Raw genomic sequence first — 23,994 nt, 5'->3', positions numbered from 1 at the left:
GCCCGGGGGCTTTGAAGGATTCCACCTCGGTTTTGAGGAGTGTGAAATTTGCTTTAGAGAACTTTTTCACTGTGGTTTTCTGGGCAGGGGGTGGGGTCGGGATGTGAATATCCAGTGAGATTAGTTTATGGTCTGATCTTATAAATAAAATACATTTTATATATATATATATATATATATATATATATATATATATATATATATATATATATATATATATATGTATATACACACACACACACATATTATATATAACGTATATATGTTATACATGTGTGTGTGTATGCATATATATATATATATATATATATATATATATATATATATAAAAAAAAACTTTTATCTGCTTTTACTGTATTTGTGTTTCTTCCTACTTTATTTTGCTTTTGTGTCATCTTAAAAGTACTCAATTGTATTTATTACTGCTTGGTGTAACTCATTCTAAGCCTTTTAGTTTAAGCACTTGGGCTTCAGACCAGTTGTTTTACATTAAGAAGGTTTGTGGTCTGCACTGTAGTGGCAGAACAGGTAGCTTACATCCTTCTAACGTGGGAACTGCTGATTGAGGGCTCAGTGTCTGTTATTCTAAAAGTGTATTAATTCTGGTTTAAGCACTTGAGCTTCAGGCCAGTTATTTTACATTAAGAGGGTTCGTGGTCTGCACTCTTGTGGGAGGAGAGGCTGGACTCTGCCCTTCTGAGCTGGGAATTTCTGGTTAAAGGCTTATAGTGCCTGCATATTTGAACTGCTTCTTACTGAAATTGGTACACCTTGTTTGCTCTAGCATTGACTAGATCCAGGCCTGCTGAATCTAGCTTTGTTTGTATAACTTGAGCACTAATCCAGGCATTCTTTAAAGTATTCAATTGTATTTATTACTGCTTGGTAGTAACTTGATTAAAGTGTAGCTATTATTCTAAGTCTTTTGGATTAAGCACTTGGGCTTCAGACCAGATGTTTTACATTAGGAAGGTTTGTGGCCTGCACTGTGGTGGCAGGACAGGTAGCTTACATCCTTCTAAGTTGGGAACTGCTGATTGAGAGCTCAGTGTCTGTTATTCTAAAAGTGTATTAGTTCTGGTTTAAGCACTTGGGCTTCAGGCCAGTTATTTTACATTAAGAAGGTTTGTGGTCTGCACTCTTGTGGGAGGAGAGGCTGGACTCTGCCCTTCTGAGCTGGGAATTTCTGGTTAAAGGCTTATAGTGCCTGCATATTTGAGCTGTTTCTTACTGAAATTGCTACACCTTGTTTGCTGTAGCATAGACTAGATCCAGGCCTGCTGAATCTAGCTTTGTTTGTATGCTTGTTGTTTGTTTGCTTGTTATTTCCCTGAAACGCTAATTCCACCTAAAACGCGGCTTTTCAGCGCTTCTGTGGATCCCTAGTGATATCTGCATTGCTTACTGTACTTATTTCCTTGTTTCACTTGAAAGATAGTTACGGTTTGTCATTTTTGCATTTAAGTTGCCTGTAACACATTGCATTTAAGTTACCTGGCACTTGCTCACTAAGTCAGCACTAAAAAGTTAAAAGCACTACACCCTCACAAACTCCCCTTGAGTACCTTGTTCCCCATTGGCCCTTTTTTCAATTATAAAGGAATTCCCAATACTATTCCAGCATGTCCAAAGGTCAGTTGTCAATCTCCTCTCCGGTCCAGCTGGTGAATCTGGGAATCCTGAGGCAATGTTACAACTGCCTCATGTACACAGACAACCCTCTCCTCCTCCCAACAAATTCCAACACATGTGAGAGATGCAACCATATAGCCAAACTGGAGGCTAAGCTCTCTCAACTCAGTACTGGCGTAACCAGTCAGGAGGAGAAGGAAACCACACTCATTACAATTCCAGCCTCACATAGACCTACCTCGACAGCAAACCAAACATATAAATGCACAAAAACATACTCGGAGGCTCTAAATAAAAATCTGCCTAAGCAGCAGAGACCTCTAAAGCCGACACCCAAGCAACCGCTACCCCAAAACAAAACACGTGCAACACATAGCTCACAAAGCCAGTGAGCCAAACAGTCACAGCCCTTAAGGCTAAACAACACACCTGATACACTTGTAATAGGTGACTCTATCGTCAGGCACACTGACGTCCCGCTCACCAGGCTGAACAAGGAGAAGGTCACGGTGAGCTGCCTGTCGGGCGCTAGGATCCGCCACATAACACAAGCACTCAGGTCACTCCAAGGCAAGTACAAATATGACTCAGTCATGGTCCATGCTGGTGTGAATGACCTGAGACGTACCTCCGTGGACTACATGAAAAGAGACATAGAGGAGCTCTCTAAGCATGTAGCCCAGGCCGGTATGACCCTGACCTTGAGTAGCATCTTACCCTCACCAAGAATGATGCCACAATATGAAGACAAGATGATCAATTTCAACAATTGGCTTAAGTATTGGTGTCATTCAAAGGGGATCCAATGCCTGTCAGCCTGGGATGACATGCTCGACAAGCCACGATGCTTCGCTAGGGATGGCTTGCACCTGTCACCCTGGGCTTCGGATATTGGCAAAGGCTCTTGCTACCCCCATAGTGCCTTTTTAGGCAAGGCTCAAAGACAAACCCACCTCCATAGGTATCACAAGGGATAAGAAACTAAGAGTAATGCTACTCAATGCCAGAAGTCTAAACCTCAAGATGCATGCACTCAAAACTCTCCTTAGCATGGAGAACATCGATATCTGTGCAGTAACAGAAATCTGGTTCAAGGCTCCCGAGAGCACCCCAGCTCTACCAGGTTATACCTCATACCATGCTTTTTGGCCCCAAAACTTGGACTGAACCACAAAAGGAGGGGGAGTATCAATATTCGTCAAAGATACCCACACCTCCAGGTTGGTGGCACAGCACGAAGCATCAGAGACTATCCATGTGCAACTAACAGTGGGTAAAACTGCCTTCCAGTTTATAGCCTGCTACAGACCACCCTCCCAAACCCAGGAACCCCACTCGGCCTTCCTGAGAACACTGGAAAATATGAAGGTTTCTCCAAACACCAGTATATTGGGCGACTTCATCTACCCAAACATAGACTGGGAGCATTACTCTAGCTCCAACACCCTACCCCAAGGGTTCCTAGAATTTATAAACTCAAATGCTACGGAACAACATGTTACCACTGCCACAAGAGGGGAAAACATACTGGACCTGATCATCACCAACATGGGGACTCTATGCTCCAGACCAGAAGTGTATCCCTCACTGGTAAGATCAGACCATAAACTAATCTCACTGGATATTCACATCCCGACCCCACCCCCTGCCCAGAAAACCACAGTGAAAAACTTCTCTAAAGCAAATTTCACACTCCTCAAAACCGAGGTGGAATCCTTCAAAGCCCCCGGGCCTGTGGAAAATACGGCCCAGACCGCAGAATCCTTTATAAACGCATTCTATGAACACCTTCAGGAATGCATGGATCATGCGATCCCAAATAAAACCAAGACCCAATCCTCCAAAGGCAGACGTCCTGTCTGGTGGACCCCAGCCATAAACAAACTATACAATAGAAGGAGGAAGCTACTACATGATAGAGCAAAATCCCAAAAAGGGAAGGAATCACTGATCAGTATTAGCAAAAAACTACGGGCACTCATAAAATTGTCTAAGGCCAGCTTCGAGAGAAAAATTGAACAGGACACTAAGGATAATCACAAGGCTTTCTTTAGTTATGTTAGGAACCTGGTGGGAATTCCCAGATATGCTCAGAATTAGTCCAAAATGACAAAAAATACACCGAACCCACAGACATTGCCAACATCCTAGCTGACAGGTTCAGCACAAACTTCTCCCCACCAAAAGGGCAAATATCTATCCCAGCAGAGTGCTGCCCCCCTGACATCTCAGATGCTCAGGTAAGAGCCGCCCTCTCCAAAGCAAAAAACACAGCATCAATGGGACCAGACGGTGTCCCGGGCTGTGTCCTACATGAACTCCAAGAAGAGCTAAACCCAAACATAAAACTACTGTTCAATCTCAGCCTTACTACAGGATATGTACCCAAAGAGTGGCGTACAGCAACAGTGGTCCCTCTCCACAAAGGTGGTGCCTCAACGGATCCTGGCTTGGTCTGCAAAGCTATGGAAAGGATCATCATGGACCTCATAAATAAAGATATTGGGGACCTACAGACACTGGATCCTACCCAGTTTGGCTTTGTTAAGGGCAGATCCTGCCTCTTAAACCTGGTCGATTTCTTTGAAACAGTCACCAAGGCCATTGACGAGGGGAATGTGGTCCACACAGCCTACCTGGACCTCGCAAAAGCCTTCGATACAATACCCCACTCGGGCATTATAGATAAGCTCACCAGCTTAAATATAAAACCCTATGTCACTAGATGGATTGCAAACTGGCTCAAGGACAGAACCCACATGGTTAGAATTGCTGGAGCCATGTCAGACTCCAAACCAGTTACAAGTGGCATCCCACAAGGCTCAGTCCTGGGACCTCTCTTGTTCGGTATATATTTCTCGGAGGTACAGGCCAACACGGAAGGACTGTGGCTGACCAAGTTCGCAGATGACTGCAAACTGGGCGCCATAATCGACTCTCCAGCCGACACAAGCATCCTCCAAAAGGGCCTGATAGAAACAGACAACTGGTGCCAGAGCCATGGCCTCAAGCTAAACGCCAAAAAGTGTATAGTCATCCCCTTTGGCAAAAACAAAGTGCCCACAAATTACCACATAGGTGGTAACCCATTAAGTACAGAAGAAGTAATTAGGGACATGGGGACCCAAGTTGATAGCAATCTCTCATTTGACAACCACGTGGCCAAAGTGGTTAGAAAAACATTTTATATAGCCCACCTAATCATGAAGGGATTCACATCTAGATCAGGGGAGGTCATCGTGCCTCTTTACTCAACCCTCATCAGGCCCATAATTGAGTACAATGCCCCTTTTGGGATGTACCTTACCAGACACCTGCAGCAACTGGAAAGACCCCAAAAGTACCTCACCAAGAGGATCAAAGGGCTCAAACAGATGCCATATGCTGCCCGGTTAAAGAAACTCCAGCTCTACTCAGTGGCATACTGCCTGCTCAGAGGCGATCTGTGCCTGAAGTATAAAGCAATGTCCAACCCGGAATTAACGGACATGCTGCACCTCAGAAAATCCAAATCCCATCGAGCTACGCGCTCGAGAGACTTGAACCTCAGCACTGAAATAAATAGGACATGCTGGAGGGACTGATTCATAACCCAGAGGCTCCCTTCACTCTGGAATAAAATCCCAGTCCAGGTGAGGCAGAGTCCCTCATTGACTCTCTTCAAGAGGAATCTTGATGAGTGGATGGGAGATCATAGGTTTACCCCGGGTATCACTTCTGTGTCACTGTTAGACAGAGGCACAGTATACTAACCTCGAAAAAGGGCATAGCAAAATTAATTTAAAATGGGTGGCGAAAGCCAAACACACTCTGGCTAGGCTTATAAATGCCCTAGGGCAGATAGCCTAGTATGAACCTATGAACCTATGAACTTACATCCAGCTAGAAAATAAACGTGCCAAAACCTATACATAAGTAATTTTATATTTTCAAATAGCTTGGGTTTATGATTGACTTATAGTCAGTAAGCATCTTCATAACTGCAGTGTGAATGGCCTAACCTGAACAATTCAGAATCTTACACAGTAATGGAATCTGAATGTAATAGGAGATACGTTAGCAAAATGAATATTCTCATGTCAGAGTCTGAAGCATTTTTCTTCAGCATCCCTTAAGGTTTGAAGAGTTATGCTTTAAACTAGATAATAATTTGAAAGCTCTTATATGCTTGTTAGCCATATTTCTAAAGCTTCCCCATGACATAAATATCAAATACATCCAGTTTTCGTAATACAGAATTTTACGAAAATAATAATAATTATGGATGTCTGTTAGTTGTTTTTAAATTATTTGGAGGAATATGTAAAACCGAATGTTTCCAGTTAAGAGTATCATCACAAATTCTCAATTCCCTCATTGTATTTTGTGTTTGTTTGTTTCATATTTGGGCATTCCCAAAAGATATGCAAAGTTGAGACACCCGAATAAGGGAGTCTAATCTAATGTAATATAATGAAACCTGTTAACAACTGATACCCTCAAAGCTTTGAGTTATTATTCAAGATCTTCTGCCATTAAAACATATTACTGCTCTGGACCGATCATCTGAAGAATGTTTTCTGATATTCTGCCTTTAATTTTATTAACTATGTGTTGGTTGTTGCCTATAGAATGGTGGTCATTTACATATCATATTTCTTATATTTATTTAGATTCATCTAGCAGACAAAATTCCTGTATTATTTTCCTCCCATCACTAAATGTCACTGTTAAATGCTGATTACATTGTTTTTGTATTAAAAGTTAGGAATTGTTAACAATCTGCACTTTAGTTTGCAAACAAGTTTTTTTCTGTACATGCTTGAAAGTACAGTAGCGCATCCATTATCCAAACCAAGCTGTTGCATCTATACATGGGTCATCCGTTTTGTGATGGGAATTTTAGTTGTTTTGCTGCTGCTGTGGGAATTTAGTTCATTGCTGGAAGGGAATTTAGCTGATTTGCTGCTACTACTTCCAAAGGTAATTTAGCTGTTTGTTTCTGCTTCACAAAATCTGGAATTTAGCTACTGACTTCTGCTTCACAGAATTGGAATGTAAACGTCTGTAACAGGTAGGAGTATGTGTGTGGGGGTGTAAAATGCCACAATTAGGGATAACTGGTGTTCAGTGTTACTGCTCAGGTTCCAACTCTGTACCTTAGGCACAAGAAACAACAGCCTGAATTCTCTACCCCTACCACCACTGAGATATTGATTTTTATAAGGCTGTTTTGAGGATGGGTAGAGACCCTATTTTAACAGTGTATCGGGAAAAAAGACTTGTGACCATCTTTCAGGAAATGTATGGTACAGTAACACAAAACTTTTTATTCTAGCAACTTTCTACGATTATACAAGCAATATTTAAAATGTGCCCCTGGTTTTGAGCCTTTGTCGCCCCCTCCCATAAATTTTGGCTTTTTTCCAGATTTCTTGTGCTACAAAGTTGAAAGATATGACTGAGTGTCAAGTGCATTCTACAAGGAAGTGAGTGTCAAGCGCATTTTACAAGGAACTGAGAGCTTCAGGGGAAGAGAAGTTTAGTGCTGCTTATGACAAGTCTATTTGCAATGTGCAACTGTTGTTTAGCAAATTATATCACTACTGTGCTAAAGCATCTAAAAGCATTGTCAGTAGTACAACAGGTAATATACTTGCTTTTGATGCAGAAGGATGTGGGTTCTACTCCCATAGTATGTGCATGGATTGTTGATACAGTACTGTGTTGTATTTTAAATGGGGTGGATACTGCAGTCCTCAGTTACAGATTTCTTTAATGTGGGATTCTTCAGATGACTTTACTTCTATAGAGATTGTGCATTGACTGATATTGGCAGATTGTAATGACAGAACTTTGAGAAAGCAAACTTTTACTGACGAAATGTTCTGAATTGGGCAGTTTTTTCATTCTTGGTTCATACATTTTGCTTGATTGCTTACTGGAAAAATGTTTGAAATTACAAATTTAAAACACCCTCTAACAAGTGGTCAAGTGGTACTGTATTATGCAAGGAATATAATTTAATACAATCAGGAAGGTGTATTCATGTATGCATGACCCTAAAAATGTGCAAGAGGCCTATGATTTGAAAAACAGCCCAAAGATAAATTTTATCCGCCATTTGCCAGATGCATTTTCTTTGAACGTGAGTTTCAATTCTGTTTCAATGAAAGTGAGTTTCAAGGGCTGAGAAGTTGTAATGCTAAGTCTGTTTTCATTGTGAAATTGTAGTGCTTTGTTTAGCAAATGTCTATCAGTCTTTGCACTATAAAATTTTAAATAAGTTTTAAATTAAATCCAAATAAAACATGTTCATAGATTAGTACAGTAGTAGGCTAACTGCCTTCTTAAGCCTAGCCAATTACGCCTTGTGATGCTCAAACCCTGCACCTTGCGTCGGGAAAGTAAACATCTTAACCATTATACTGTACAGCACTTGGTATTTTTAAAAGGTAAATACATAATAAGTGAGTAGCGGATGCATGCTTTGATGATAAGTCATCAACAGGGTGTGACTGATCGGTGCAGCAGAGGAGTTGGGGCTGCGTACATGGGCATACTGTATTCCGACCTGTTATTTTTGTTGCAGGAATATTTGTGTATGTGAATACGTCTACAAGAAAAAGGAACTGCAATGTTTTACCTATTGAAACAAAAATACAAATTATCAATAAACTAGAAAAAGGTGAAAGTGAATGTAGAGTCCCTGAAATCACAGACACTCAGGTTAAAACAGCCCTCTCCAAAGCCAAAAACACAGCATCAATGGGACCGGACGGTGTCCCAGGCTGTGTCCTACACGAGCTCAAAGACGAACTAACCCCTCACCTAAACATACTGTTCAAACTCAGCCTCTCCACAGGCTACATACCCATAAAGTGGCACACAGCAACGGCTATTCCGCTCCACAAAGGTGGAGCCACAACAGACCCCGGGAATTATTGCCATATAAGCCTGACTAGCTTGGTCTGCAAGGCTATGGAGCACATCATCATGAAACTCATTAACAGAGATGTTGGGAACCTCCAAACACTGGACCCTACCCAGTTTGGCTTTGTTAAGGGCAGATCATGCCTCCTAAACCTGGTGGACTTCTTTGAGACAGTTACCAAGGCTATAGACGAGGGAAAGGTGGTACACACAGCCTACATAGACCTTGCTAAGGCCTTCGACACCATTTCCCATTCTGGTATTATAGACAAGCTCACCAGCCTGAACATAAACCCCTACGTCACAAGATGGGTTGCCAACTGGCTCACGGGACAGAACCCACATGGTGAGAGTTGCGGGAGCTAGGTCCAACTCTAAACCGGTTACAAGTGGCATTTCCCAGGGCTCAGTCCTAGGACCCCTCCTGTTCGGGATATACTTCTCAGAGGTACAGGAAGCACAGGAGGGCTATGGCTCACCAAGTTCTCAGATGACTGCAAACTAGGGGCTATAATTGACTCTTTGGCTGACACAGACATCCTCCAAAAGGGTCTCACTGAGACGGATACCTGGTGTCAAAATCATGGCCTCAAGCTAAATGCCAAAAAGTGCATAGTCATCCCCTTTGGAAAAAACAAAGTACCCACAAACTACCACATAGGTGGTAGTCCCCTAAATACGGAAGACATGATAAGGGATCTGGGGACCCAAGTAGATAGTAATCTCATCTTTGATAATCACATTGCCAAAGTGGTTAGAAAATCCTTCTACGTGGCCCACTTAATCACAAAAGGGTTCGCATCCAGATCAAAAGAGGTCATTGTGCCCCTCTACTCATCACTCATCAGACCCATCACAGAGTACAATGCCCCATTTGGGATGTACCTTACAAGACACCTGCAACAGCTGGAAAGACCATAGAAGTACCTCACCAAGAGGATCACTGGCCTCAAACAGATGCCCTATGCAGCTCGACTGAAGAAACTCCAGTTGTACTCGGTTGCATACCACCTACTCAGAGGTGATCTCTGCCTGACATACAAGTCCATGTCCAACCCAGAATTGATGGACATGCTCCACCTAAAGAAAACCTTATCCCCCTCGAGCCACACGCTCTAGGGATCTAAACCTCACCACAACAATAAACAGGATGTGCTGGAGGGATAAATTCCTGTCCCAGAGACTTCCCATGCTATGGAACAAGATCCCAATCTACATTAGGCAGAGCTCCTCGTTAACACTCTTCAAAAGAAACCTTGACGAGTGGATGGGAAACAGAAAGTTTACATCAGGGATCACTTCAGTGGCTCTGCTGGACAGAGGCACAGGGAACTAATCTAAGGGGGCAGCAAAAGCCAACACATTCTGGCTAGGCTTATAAATGCCTTCGGGCAGATAGCCTAGTACCAACCTATGAACCTATCTCTTGCAAAGATTTTCAATCTTGGGAAGGGTACAATCTCTGATATCAAAAGTAAAAAAGATATAATTTTGAAGTTTGCATTGAATTTGGACAGTGCACACGGGTTGAAAATAAGAAATACCATGAAAAATCCGAAAGACAAAAAATTAGAAGAAGCTATGTATTTATGGTTTGTGCTAAGAAGAAGCAAAGGGGAGCAGATCTCTGGTCCGCTATTGTGTGAAAAGGCACTTCAGTTAAACAATAAGCTCAATGGTCCATCTGATTTTAAGGCTAGTACTGGTTGGTTAAAGAACTTTAAATCTCTTCATGCCATATGAGAATTAGAGGTTCAAGGGGAATCTTTATCTGGTGATGCACCTGCCACTGAAAAATTTAAAGAAATATTCTTGATTCTTTTCGAAAAAGAAGGCTAATCACTTGATAACGTGTATAATGCCAATGAAACCGGTTTGTACTAGAAATCATTGCCCTGTAAATCACTTATCTCTAGGCAAGAAACAGCAGCTCCTGGTTTTAAAGTTAGCAAAGTGCGAGTAACAATTATGGTAACCCCAAATGCCACTGGAAGCCATCTCTTACCCCCACTAATGATCGGCAAAGCCAAAAAGCCCCGATGTTTCAAAAATGTGACATGTCTCCCACTGTGCTATAGCGCACAGAAGAATGCTTGGATGAATTGTAAAATATTTTTTGATTGGTATACAAATGAATTCATCCCAAATGTCAAGAAGTTTATAGAGAAAGAAAAGAAAACTGGAAAAGTACTTCTGGTAGACAATGCACCATCACATCCAGGAGTGGAGAAATTGAATGCAGTCTATGAAAATTTTGAAGTGATTATTTTGCCTCCAAATGTAACAGCAATGATTAAACCAATGGATTGAGGTGTTACAGAAAAGCTTAAAAAGGTGTATAAGAAGCAAGTCCTACATCACTGATTATTGGCGGAAGATGAGGAAAGTGTGGCGGCCTTTTCAAAAAGACTTCATCTTAAAGATTGTTGTTATATGGTGGCTATTGCTTGGAACACATTCTCACAAGAGAATATTAAAAAGGCTTGGAACAGATTGCTGGATGAAAAAGGAGAAAATGAGATAACTGATGTAGATGCCAGTGAGGACCAAAATGAAATTGTGGACATGTTCCAGGCAATCCCAGCATTTTCTGATTGTGACAAAGATGATGCACAAATGTGGTTAGAAAAAGACAATGATCCTGGCTTTCAAATTTTGCACGATGATGACATTTTTGTCATTTGTGCAAGAAGAAGAAAAGACAGACGATGAAGATATTGGAGATGGGGATGGTGAAGAAAACAGAAAAAGTGGACCAAGTTATGAAGAGGCTTTTAGAGCATTGGAAACTGCAATGTCCTGGTACAAGCAACAAGAAGAAAGCTGTCCTACTCATCTTCTGTTGTTGGAGAGTGCATAATTTAGCTGCCAAGAAAAGACTATTGTATTTGGTTCAAAAAACAATTCATTATTATTTTTCCAGTGAATTATATGTAGTTGTGTCCTGTTTGGCATCTTTTATGCTATAATTTAACAAACACATATTTTACTACAATAATATACTGTACCAATTTGTACTTGCAATAACGTTGTTTTATTTTTCTTGTTTAATGTTCATCAAAAACATTTTTAGAAGAGTTGTATCTGTTTCAATTATAACTTTGATTATCCAAACAGTTTGATAAATAAATATTTTACTACAATAATATACTGTACCATTTTGTACTTACAGTAATTTGTTTTATTTTTTAATGTTCATCAAAAGCATTTTTAGAAGTTTTTTATCCGGTTCATTTGCATGTTTGATTATCCGAACAATTTGATTATCCAAACTACCCTAGGCCCAATTAGTTTGGATACTAGACTCTCTACTGTATCTTTCTCTGTATATATGTACGTACTCACACACACACACACGCACCCATTTATAGGCTCACACATATACACACATGTGTGTATATATATATATATATATATATATATATATATATATATATATATATACATATATATAAAACTCACCTTATACAAGTCCGTACCTCTCAAGTGTACAGATTTTCACAGAATGTCCAGATTTTTCCCCTCATTTTTTCCCTCATATTTTTGGTCTGTTCCTCATAAAAATTGTGTTTTTTGACAAATCACTAGGATAGATGATGTAAGGATTAAAGTCAATAAATAATGACACATATTTTGCATTTTAGACATTGTATCATTAAGAAAATGCATGCTAACACAAATCCTGTTATTTTAACAACTTGATAAGTTTATAAAAGCAATATTTAAAATGTGTCCCTATTTTTGGGGCTGTGTCCAGATTTCTTTTGCTAAGAGGTTGAGAAATTATATATATATATATATATATATATATGAGTCTACTTTGATTTATTGAAAGCTCATTTCACTGAATTTGAATTCATCCCGATCAAATCGCTGAAAGCTCAAATTACTGAAAACTCATTTCGCCGAATCTCATTTCACTGAAGTGAAGTATTGGCACTGTGTAGAGTACTGTAATTTAAGTAAAAGGTATATGCCCTTTTCCCCCACTGCAGTGCAATCCTGGAGTTGGATATATATAGTTAGGGGGATGTGGGGGCACAGGCCCCCACTTTGGGTGGTGGTGTGTGGGGGCATAGCCCCCTACTTAGTTTAAGTATATATTGTCTTCTGGAAAGAGTTGATTGTTGGTGTTGTAAGTATGCATGTGTATGGTTTAAAATGCATTGCTTTGAGGAAGCTATCGGTGAAATATAATAAAAAACCAAACTAGGTTGGGATCCCCCCCAACTATATATACTACAGGAGAGCACTACAGTGGGGAAAAGGGCATATACGTTTTACTTGCCTTACAGGACTCAACACAGTGCCAGTACTTCACTTCAGTGAAATACGTTTTCAGTAATTCAGCTTTCAGCGATTTGGTTTGGGTGAATTCAAATTCAGTGAAATGAGCTTTCAATGAAACAAAGTAGACCCATATATATATATATATATATATATATATATATATATATATATATATTTTTTTTTTTTAAATTGAATGATGGCATAATTGTTTCAATTGTTCTTAATTAGGTGGCGTCATTATTTAACAGGGGTATGAATGCAATGTTTTATTCTTTGTGTTTCTGATTAAGTCTTTAAAGAAAGCAAACAATAAACGTTAATTTAATTTTTGATCTCCTTGTGTACGTATATCCAGATTTTTGGGTTTTTATTTATTCAAGAACTGTGCAACCGACACAGACATCATCACTCAGGGACCCAAGGGGGCTAGGGCCAGTTCCTCCAAAAAACCCAATACCCTCTGACAAGGAGAGCAGAGCCTTGGAACGATGGGGCAAAAAGGTATGCATTTCAGCTGCCCTAGCCATTAGAGCTCTCAACTGCCAATTCCATATGCTTAAATATCAACAGAACACACTGGAATTATTAAAGCAAAAAATTCCTCATTACCATCGAGTACTACTACCAAAGAACTAGGAGATCTGATATATAGATAGATAATGTGCTAAAGTTAAGTCCAAACACTCGGAAACCAAGTTCAGCGCAGTGTTTTTGTGGTTATTGGTGTTTGTCACACACTCACACATACACTTTCCGCATTATTTTTTTGGTTCTTATATTGAAACTTCTGCGGTGGTGCAGTGGTAGCGTTGTTGCCTCACAGCAAGAGGTTCTCCCGTTCGATTCTCGGCTGGAGTGCGGGGAGTGCCTTCTGTGTGGAGTCTGCATGTCCTCCCCGCGGTTGGGTGGGGGTTCAAAAGACGTTTTTCTCCCTGATTATTTTTTACTTCGAACCCGATTCTGAAAGCAATAGGTTGAAAACTGAACACCACGCCTACCAATACTGCAGCAAACACAGCTTTCAGCACTCTAACAGAGAAGTAACGATGCAGCAACAAATCCAGCCATCCATCCACAACCCCTTTTTCCCCATTTCTGCACATGGGGATGGCGCATACCTCTCAAGTGTACCTCATTACGAGGAACGTACCTCATTTGGGGTCTTAACAAGTTCATGTTCCTCGAACTTCCTCAAAGTTCCACATTGAATGAGTCTGTCACACATTCAGTGTTAGGAATTTTTTTAAGTGAAATCCGTGGTAAATAGAAATTAATCATATTAATTCATTAAAGGATTTTCTTTATAAGCAAAATCAGCCTGTTTTAACCATCCTATGACCTTCCTAGTTGAAGTTGTTAGCAAGCCATTAGTATGCGTTTCACATTTTGCCCATTTCTTCCATATTATGAAGGCGAGTGTTCCTCATTTTGGAGGTGGAAGGTTGAGAGCTATGGGATGGCGTGTCACTTCCTCAGTGACAATCTGATCTAGAGCTAAGATTTACACCGCCAGATGGATAGCCCTGCCATACCACACACTCACGCTTATGGTCAGTGAATCTAGTGCCCAATCCACCTACTACATGGCTCCACAACGAAGGACAATACTGCAGCACTCAGTGCACGAATACAGTGCGACGACTCTTGCATCAAATGTACATCATACAATGTGAAAAAGAACAAACTACGCATTTGTGTCATTTTTTTACAAGAATTGCAGAAGAGCACCAGCAATACATCGTCTTCCCATCTTTTTTTTTCTGATTGGCAAGAGATCACCCGGAAGTTGTTGTCCTGCCCAGTCAGTTCAGGCTTTTGTACATTGGTTACGGCGTCTTAGTGACGACGAAGTTTGATTTTTTTTTTTTTTGAGAAAGTTAAATTGCTGTTTAGAAAAATCTTCTCTAGAATAGATTCTATCATGTTGTACTAAAAGACTATATTTCATTGGAAGAAAGGATCTAATCTGGCAGTTTTGTCATCATGGAATCGGAAACAGCTAGGGTAAGATTGTGTGCCGTATATACATCAGTCGTATCTATTGCACCTTATACAGTATAGCAACTACTAGGATTGTAAGTTTATTGTATGCATTTGTTATTGGTGAATAGCTTGTATTTATTTGTGTTGTGACCCTGAAGTAGATCCATTTTTATAAATAGATAAGTGGTCTTTCCATGTGAAGAGATGTAAGTAAAATAAAGCAAAATATTGTTTATTTATTTTAGCGGTGGTGGAGCGGTAGCGTTGTTGCCTCACAGCAAGAGGTTCTCCGTTCGATTCTCGGCTGGAGCGCCTTCTGTGTGGAGTCTGCATCTTCTCCTTGCGGTCGAGTGGCGTTAGAAAGACATGCGTACAATAGGCGTGCCTTCGTTGAAGGCTGGGCGTCGAGCTGGCACCTCGGCACCCTTTTTTACTGCCAATCATTAGCGGACCGGAGTTACGCTGTGGCGACCCCTAATTGGGGAAAAAGCCGAAGAAAGAACATTGTTTATTTATTTACCTTTGCTTGACGGAAAGTCCGACTGGGATAAAACCCCTTTCAACGAAGGTCTTGGGAGAAAAGCTACCCGTTTTATTGTTGCAGAAAATGCACTAACATGATATCAGAAGGAATACAAAATAGGGTACATATGATGTGGGATAAAACAGTTACAGTAACTTACGTAAACATCATTTAGGAACAGCGCATAGTTACATTGCTCGCAATGGGTGTATTTGATCCTGTTCTAGGAAAAAGGAACTTGATTAGGAGTCACAGTGCCATAAATGAGATTTCAAACTGGCTACTTTTTATTCCTTAGTGAATAACTCAGTTTTGATTGGCATTTTATCGTCACGTTCAGTCATATCAAATCTTATAGGTGGGTTCATAGGTAAGTACCAGGCTAGTTGCCCTTGTGGGCCATTTTAAGCCTAGCCAGTTTCCCCGAAAGTGAGAATCAAATCTGGCACCTTGTGTGTTTGTGTGGTAAGCACCTTAACCATTAAGCCATTCCCCAACATAAAACACTGGTCTGGAATATCAAACATGGACCTCTCACACCCCAAAATAGAATCATTAAATGCTCCTGATTTTAGCTGAGAATTTTGATCTGTTCACTCTTTTATCACCGAAGTAGTGACTTTCAGTCAACAAACAGTGGCAAGCATTAAGCCTACAGATGATGCACATTAATTAAATTAATTTTATTTTATCAACTTTTTAAAATCAGCAATGATATTAAAATATTATATGAAAGGACATATATCTTTTATTTGGTACCTTTGTGGCCCTGATTTGTTTTGTCTGAGTCCCGGATGGTGGAGGTAAGGTGTGGGAGAGCTGTGTTTTTTGCATGCTGTATACTGGGTGGTAGCACCCCCCACCCCCCCCCCCCCACACACACACACACAGTTATACAGTTCATCTTGCAACTCTGCTTCTGCAAGACTTATGTAGTGATTTAACTAGGAATGTGCTGAATTATATTAAACAAACATTAAAGTTGAACACCTTCCTTCTCACACACACGCATGCACTCAGTGTAACATTTAATGTAACTAGGAAATGTAATTGTAATTGAAATTAAATTAAATGAAATTCATTTAAATGAAATTAAATTGAAATGTAAATGTAATTTAGTGTAACTAGGAGCATTATACAGAAATAAACAATTTCTCACCAAAGCAGCAAAGATTTCAATAGCAAATTCCCACCTTATCTCCACCCTACTTTATGCCTCTCCAGTATATACCAACCTAAGGCAATGTAATCTAAACAAGCTAGAGACCTGCTACAACAAAATCGCCAAATTCGCCACAGGGGCATCCTACCGTAGTCACCACTGTCTCTCACTTGCTGAACTGGGCTGGCTTGAACTCCCTCACCTCCTTCAGTGGTATCAACTCTCACTCGCCCACAAACTAGTAAACCATCCACTAAATGTCCCATCCCTCCAGAATCTACTCCAACCCTATCGCACCACCAGACCACTAAGATCCAGCAACAAAAATCACTTGCAGATCACTAAAGCCAATAACTCTGCTGGTGAAGCACTATTCTCTTGCGCCATAGCCAAATTATGGAACTCCCTCCCACCCACAATTACCTCCGTACCATCATGCACCAACTTCAAAACTTTATTAAAAGCGCACCTAAAACATGCTGGCTATGCCCTTGCAACTCCCACTCTAATATCATCCACCCCATCCAACTACTACCTTTCTTTCACCTCCACTAACTACCTTGATAATAGCAAGCTCAGATGCTCATAAGCCTAGTACTTATTATACAGCAGGAACTTCTCATTGTTACATTTGTTAATGCCTGTTATGTACTTCACAGATAAAGATTCTAGTTGTCTACTGATGTACTATGTTCTTCATCTGTAAATATGTTGTAAGTAATTTCTATGTTAAATTGTTAATCACTATGTAATCCAATGTAACTACTGTCTGTTTATTTTACTGTGGAGCTTTTCTCCCCGGGCCTCCGCTGAAAATGGACCCACGTCCAGTCGGACACTCCCGGTCAACAAATTTAAATAAATAAATAAATAAATAAAAATAAATAAAATTTAGCATCTGTCTTGGAAAATATTTAAATATAGCTGCAGTAATGTCTTTGTTTTCTGTTTGTGTCTTCTGCAAGATGTAGGAGGGTTACAACCCTCCCAACTGATGTTTGATTAAACAGTATTTTTTTGTTATACTCACGTTTGTAGTTTTGCAGGACTTCATAAAATTACATATGTGTTAAATATACCCAAGATTGTTCAACCACGGTCAGATTTGCGATTTACATACACATCAAGCAGAATTGGCAAGGGATTGTCATTTGCATATATGTCAGTCATTACTGGTATATAGTGTCACACCAGAGTTCAGTCAGTGAATGCCATATCCAAGCCTGCACAAAGTTTGAATGCTGTAATTCACACCCAGCATTTATTTTTATTTTGTGGACATAATCGGGCAATACCACAAGGGCCCTGTTCAGGTACTACCATAATTACAAAATGAACACAATTGAACAAATGTTAAAAGCTGTACAACATGTAATACTTCATGAAGCAAACGAACAAGAAATATAACAATGATGCACAATAGACACCATAAGCTATAAAAAGCAGCCAATGTAACAAAGTAATTTCTTATAAAGTATACCATATGCAAGATAATACAAAAATTAATTAAAATAAGAAATAGTAGTATTCTGATGACTTAAAAAAGCATAACCTCACATATACGCTTTGGATTGGATTAGTTGGGTAATGTGAAAAAGCAAAGCAGAACTGAGTATGAGGGAGAAACTATTTGTGGAAAAATAAGATGAGACCAAACTAGCAAAACAGAAAAGGAAGTACAAAGCAAGAGAGGCAGAGGGCAAACATACAGAGAATGTCTGTTATTAAAGGGAATTAAGGTTGTGAAACTTTGTATAGCTTAGCATTATCATTCTATGAATAAAGCAGGTAAGTTAACTAAATGAACTTTCCAGTGCTGTAAAGTCCTAAAATTTGACACATTTAGATTGTCAGCTGTCGGGTTCGGTGTCAGGAATGGCAAGTTGTTGTGCTGCTCAACTTGCTGCAGATTACCCCTTCACAGATTTTTATTAATTACTAGATGGTGTATTTTCTTTTTTTCCCTACTGTTTATTGGTACACATACATACATTTTCACATATGTGATGGCATATCTCCCAACTTTTTGGCATATCTCTCAACTTCTTTGCTCAAGAATTCTAGATAAAATCATAAAGTTGAGTTAGTCCAAAATGATACAAAATACACTGAACCCACTGACATTGCCAATATTCTGGCAGACAAGTTCAGTGCAAATTTCTCCTCCCCCTCCCCCCCAAAAGGAGAAATAACTATCCCAGCAGAGTGTAGCCTCCCTAATATCTCAGATGCCCAGGTGAGAGCCGCCCTCTCTAAAGCTAAAAACACAGCATCAATGGGACCGGACGGTGTCCCGGGCTGTGTGCTACATGAACTCCAAGAGGAACTGAACCCGCACATGAGGCTCCTATTTAATCTTAGCCTTACTACAGGATACGTACCCAAAGAGTGGCGTACGGCGACAGTGGTACCACTTCACAAAGGCGGTGCTTCTACGGACCCTGGAAATTACCGCCCCATAAGCTTGACGAGCCTGGTCTGCAAAGCAATGGAGAGAATCATTATGGAACTCATAAACAAAGACATTGGGGATCTACAGACATTGGATCCTACCCAATTTGGCTTTGTCAAAGGCAGATCCTGCCTCTTGAACTTGATCGACTTTTTTGAGACAGTCACTAAGGCCATTGATGAGGGTAAGGCAGTTCACACAGCCTACCTTGACCTTGCAAAAGCCTTCGACACAATACCCCACTCGGGCATCATAGACAAACTCACCAGCTTAAATGTAAACCCATATGTCACAAGATGGGTTGCAAACTGGCTCAAGGACAGAACCCACAGGGTCAGAGTTGCTGGAGCTATGTCAGACTCTAAGCCAGTCACAAGCGGTGTCCCACAGGGCTCAGTCCTGGGACCCCTCTTGTTCGGCATTTATTTCTCCGAGGTACAGGCAAACATAGGAGGATTGTGGCTGACAAAGTTCGCAGATGACTGCAAACTGGGCGCCATAATTGATACTCCAGCGGACACCAACATCCTTCAGAGATGCCTCATTGAAACGGATAATTGGTGCCAGAGCCATGGCCTAAAGCTAAATGCCAAAAAATGTATAGTCATACCCTTTGGGAAAAATAAGGTACCCACAAATTACCACATAGGTGGTAATCCATTAAGTACAGAAGAGGTAATCAGGGACCTTGGGACCCAGGTTGACAGTAACCTCTCATTTGACACTCACATTGCCAAAGTGGTTAGAAAGACCTTCTATATTGCCCACCTTATCATGAAGGGTTTCACATCTAGATCAAGTGAGGTCATTGTGCCCCTGTACTCTTCTCTTATCAGGCCAATGATTGAGTACAATGCCCCATTTGGGATGTATCTTACCCGTCACCTGCAGCAGTTGGAAAGACCCCAAAAGTTCCTCACCAAGAGGATAAAGGGTCTTAAACATATGTCATATGCTGCCCGACTGAAAAAACTCCAGCTCTATTCAGTCGCATACCGCCTACTCAGAGGTGATCTGTGCCTGACGTACAAGGCCATGTCCAATCCGGAATTAATGGCCATGCTCCACCTTAGTAAATCCAAATCCACCAGAGCCACGAGAGCAAGGGACTTAAACCTCAGCACAGAAATAAATAGGACATGCTGGAGGGACAGATTCATAACCCAGAGGCTCCCTACACTCTGGAACAGGATCCCAGTACATATTAGGCAGAGCCCCTCACTGACTCTGTTCAAGAGAAATCTTGACGAGTGGATGGGAGATCGTAGGTTTACCCCGGGGGTCATCTCTGTGTCACTACTAGACAGAGGCACAATAAACTAATCCCTAAAAATGCATAGTATTCTCATCCTAAGGGGTGGTGAAAGCCACACATACTCTGGCTAGGCTTATAAATGCCCTAGGGCAGATAGCCTAGTACGAACCTATGAACCTATGAACCTAATAACGAGGGGGATATAGGCTCAAACTGGAGAACTTTTAAATATTACTCTAATTCACTTAAGAGTTTAAAAGAACAACAGGTTTGGCATAAAAGTGCATTTTATGAATGACAAGAAAGTATAAAACTCAGTCTGGCATTATTGACTGACTGTAAACCTAAATGATATACCATTAAATCAAAATTTTTACGAGGTGCAAGACAAAAACATGAGGCAGAATCAGGTATGTTCTGTGAAATCCTTAACAATTGAGAGGTATGTTTTAGCTTAATTTTTAATAAGTTCATTTATTACTTTTCTTTTAGTTAATAAGTGGGTTAGGTAGATTGACTGCATCTAACCTTCCTGTGCCAAAGGTAAGTAACGGTAAAGTAACAGTAATGCAAGGTATCAGTTACAATAATTCATTATTTGTGTTGTGGTAACAGTATTAATTAAAACTGGCTGCAAGCTATAATAGCATTTCCTTACTATCTCACTTGCCTTCAGCCGCAGAGTACCTACTACAAACATGCTTCTAAATGTCAAGGTATTGAAAATAACAGAATTGCAACTTTGTTAATGGTGATTTCAGTGGATGTACTCAGTAATTGTTAAAAAGTGTCTTTCACAATAAGTCAGCTAACAATGAGCTTTAAAAAACATTTTATTTGTAATGATCAAATGTGATCCATTACAGACTCATGGACCTAGAGGCGGTAGATAAGGAATCTGTTTCTCTACATGCTACCACTAATCATTTCAGTCCCATGTAAGTAGGGAGAGTTTATTTAGATATCAAAAGTGTATTGTGAAACTCCTACTATGGAAGCTACTTGGATTTGTACTGTTCCTTAGAAGGGCATGCATCAGAAGTAGATCTTTGCGACAGCCAGCAGTGGTTCCTATGGCAAAAGAAACCTGCAGCAGATTACTCTGGTAAAGCAATGAAGTTTCATGTCATATGTGATATGCAGTTTTGTGTTAATATGATATAATGCAGTTTTGTGTTATTAAACAATAGACAGGAGAGTTTTCCTTAACCACTGTCTTTTATCACCAGATTTTGCTCCCTAGTGTGATAAAGGAGCCCAGGTGTGATCACCATTCCTATCTCTTCTGTTCAAAACAAGGGGATTTTGGTTTTGAGATGACACTGTTTCGCTCCTGTATTCTTAGCTGTGATTGGAGAACCCCTCTTCCTGCAAGGCAGCTAGAATACATGATGCTCCTGCCAGTTAAAGAAACCTCTTGCCTCCGGAGACATCTGAACCTTCAGGGGTGACTGATTTGTTTTGCTGTCTATTTATATGTAGCCTGTAATAATAGCAGCTACTACAGTGGAATGCACCTGTATTCTTAGCTGTGATTGGAGAACCCCTCTTCCTGCAAGGCAGCTAGAATACATGATGCTCCGGCCAGTTAAAGAAACCTCTTGCCTCCGGAGACATCTGAACCTTCAGGGGTGACTGATTTGTTTTGCTGTCTATTTATATGTAGCTTATAATAATAGCAGCTACTACAGTGGAATGCACCAGAGTACAAGTTTGGCAGTTGTTTGCATTTTGAAACCTTATTAGTATTTGTGGCATCTCCTGGAGTGCCTTTGTCTCGGTAGCTGTAATTTGTTAGCCAGAGACACTCTGAATCTGAGACTTGCTGTGTATTGTTGAATACAAGAAGAAGAGGCTGAGACTAAAGGATTATCATTGTTAATGATAAATTTGGAAGCTGAGAAGGCATTTGTCAGGGACTGCTGGGTTTGAGTTTGAGAAGTGAAGCAAATGTTTGGGTTCCTCAAGACTGATTTGACTGATAAGCAAAATTTATTGGAATTCATCAGTAAGTGTAACAACAGGGAGGCCCTTTTCCAGCAGTTTGTGTTGAAAAGAACAACAAAACAGGGACTGTCCCCATTTAATATTTGAAATATATTTAATGCCATTGGCAAAAAGAGATAAAAATAGGATTGTTTGTCATTCAGTACTTGGTTATCCTGGAGCAAGATCTACAAAAAAAAGCTTTTTTAGATACTGAATGAATTCTGGATCTTGACAAGCTATAAGATGAATAAAGGTGAGAGTAAAGCTATAACAGTAAACTGTATTTCTACAGATGATCCAGTAAAATAATTTCCATATTTATGGGTGCTTTAAAAACAAAATATCTGGGTTTGTGGGTGATGGAAGAAGTTCAAAAAACAGCAAAATAAACTTTGGAGGATATGAAGCCAAAAATAATAGGGAGAAATGGAAAATTTTGCATTTGGATATAAATACTAAAATACTACTAATCCTACACTTGAGCAAGCCTTTTTCTGCCACCTGCAAGGAAAGCTATGGAGTTTGTTGCTGAAGGTGGAAAAGGACTTCATTTGGGAAGGTAAAATGGCGCTATGCTGAGCTGAGCCAAGTTAATTCTCCCAGTGGATAGGGGGATTGGGATTTCTGATCCTGCAAGCCTATTCTAGGGCAACACAACTGTGGTTAGTAGGGTTTATATTACAACATCGAGGTTTAAAACCTTCAGATGTTCTAATATCGAACCCTATGGAGCGAAAGCTGAAAGTATCGAAGGAACAGAAACCCAAATTCTTTCCTAGGGAAAGAATTTGGTTGTCCGTTTCTGTTGCTTCTGTATTTTCAGCGCTGTGGTGGAAAGTTACGGGTCGGGATCAGGTAACTGTGCAATTGAGTGGATGTGAGGGTTAGGGCGGGTTAGATGAGTTAGGGTTAGGGCGTGGGTTTGGTATGTGTGCGATTGTGTGGACATGAGGGTTAGGGCGGGTTAGGTGAGTTAGGGTTAGGGAGCAGGTGAGGTGAGTGTGCAATAATGACGGACCTTAGGGTTAGGGTTTGGGTTAAGGTAAGTGGATAGTTAGTGGTGTGTGTATAGTTTAGTGTACGGTTAGTTGTAAGATTTTAGGTGTATGTGTGTGAATTGCTGTTTGTTTGGTTTGCTTGTGTTGTGTGTATGTGTTTTGGAATAGCGAGTTTTTTTCCCTAGGGAAAAAAATCACTGTTCTGACAGTTCGAGATTGTAAGCTTTCACTTACATAGGATCGATTAATCACCGTTCACTTATTTCAGCGGTCGGTGATCTAATATAGACCCGATTAGTATATCTAACTCAAATTGGAGCAATATAATGCCAAATGGCAACAAATGATGGTGACACAAGGCAACTATAACCAAGAAACAGTAAGGTTAGGCATGTGAACACAAGCCCATAGAGATGATCCTGGTAAGAGAATATGCACTTATATAGGAACAATTGCAAAATTAAATTAACTGTAGCCCTGGAGAAGGGAAATATTCCCTATAGGACTGTTTGAACCTAGTAAACAAAGAGATGAGGTGACTAGAAGTTAGGTTAGGAAAGTAAAAGAACCAATATATTGGAAACAATTGAAAGGGGTAATAATAATGTATTGGGATGGTGTGAAAGAAAGGTTTAAGTTAGAAGGAGACAGTGTCTCAGGGATTGGTGTGTAGATTGAAAAGCATGGAAAAACAAATGGGGAATGAAGCCAGAGCTAGCAAAAAAAATACAAGATGTTAGTTAATAAGCAGACTCTACAGAGTGCTTCATAGTAACTATAGAAATCAAAAGTAATCAC

At 40.2% G+C, this 23,994-nt stretch overlaps 1 protein-coding gene across 2 annotated transcripts in view; it reads left to right on the top strand.

Annotated features, from left to right (window-relative positions):
• The first annotated feature begins 14,683 nt into the window (after positions 1 to 14,683).
• Positions 14,684 to 23,994, top strand: part of TMEM237 (transmembrane protein 237) — a 723,713-nt gene continuing 714,402 nt past the window's right edge. For both annotated transcript variants that reach the window (XM_044060506.1, XM_044060505.1), the window contains exon 1: positions 14,684 to 14,838. In XM_044060506.1, the coding sequence (XP_043916441.1) occupies positions 14,818 to 14,838 (21 nt within the window). In that variant the 5' untranslated portion in view covers positions 14,684 to 14,817. The remainder of the gene's footprint in view (positions 14,839 to 23,994) is intronic.

Source organism: Protopterus annectens, chromosome 2.part0 (assembly GCF_019279795.1).
Source record: "Protopterus annectens isolate FY-2018-M chromosome 2.part0, PAN1.0, whole genome shotgun sequence".
NCBI classification, from domain to species: domain Eukaryota; kingdom Metazoa; phylum Chordata; order Ceratodontiformes; family Protopteridae; genus Protopterus; species Protopterus annectens.
Note: the sequence above shows the minus strand (reverse complement) of the source record. Positions and strands in the feature narration are given on the sequence as shown.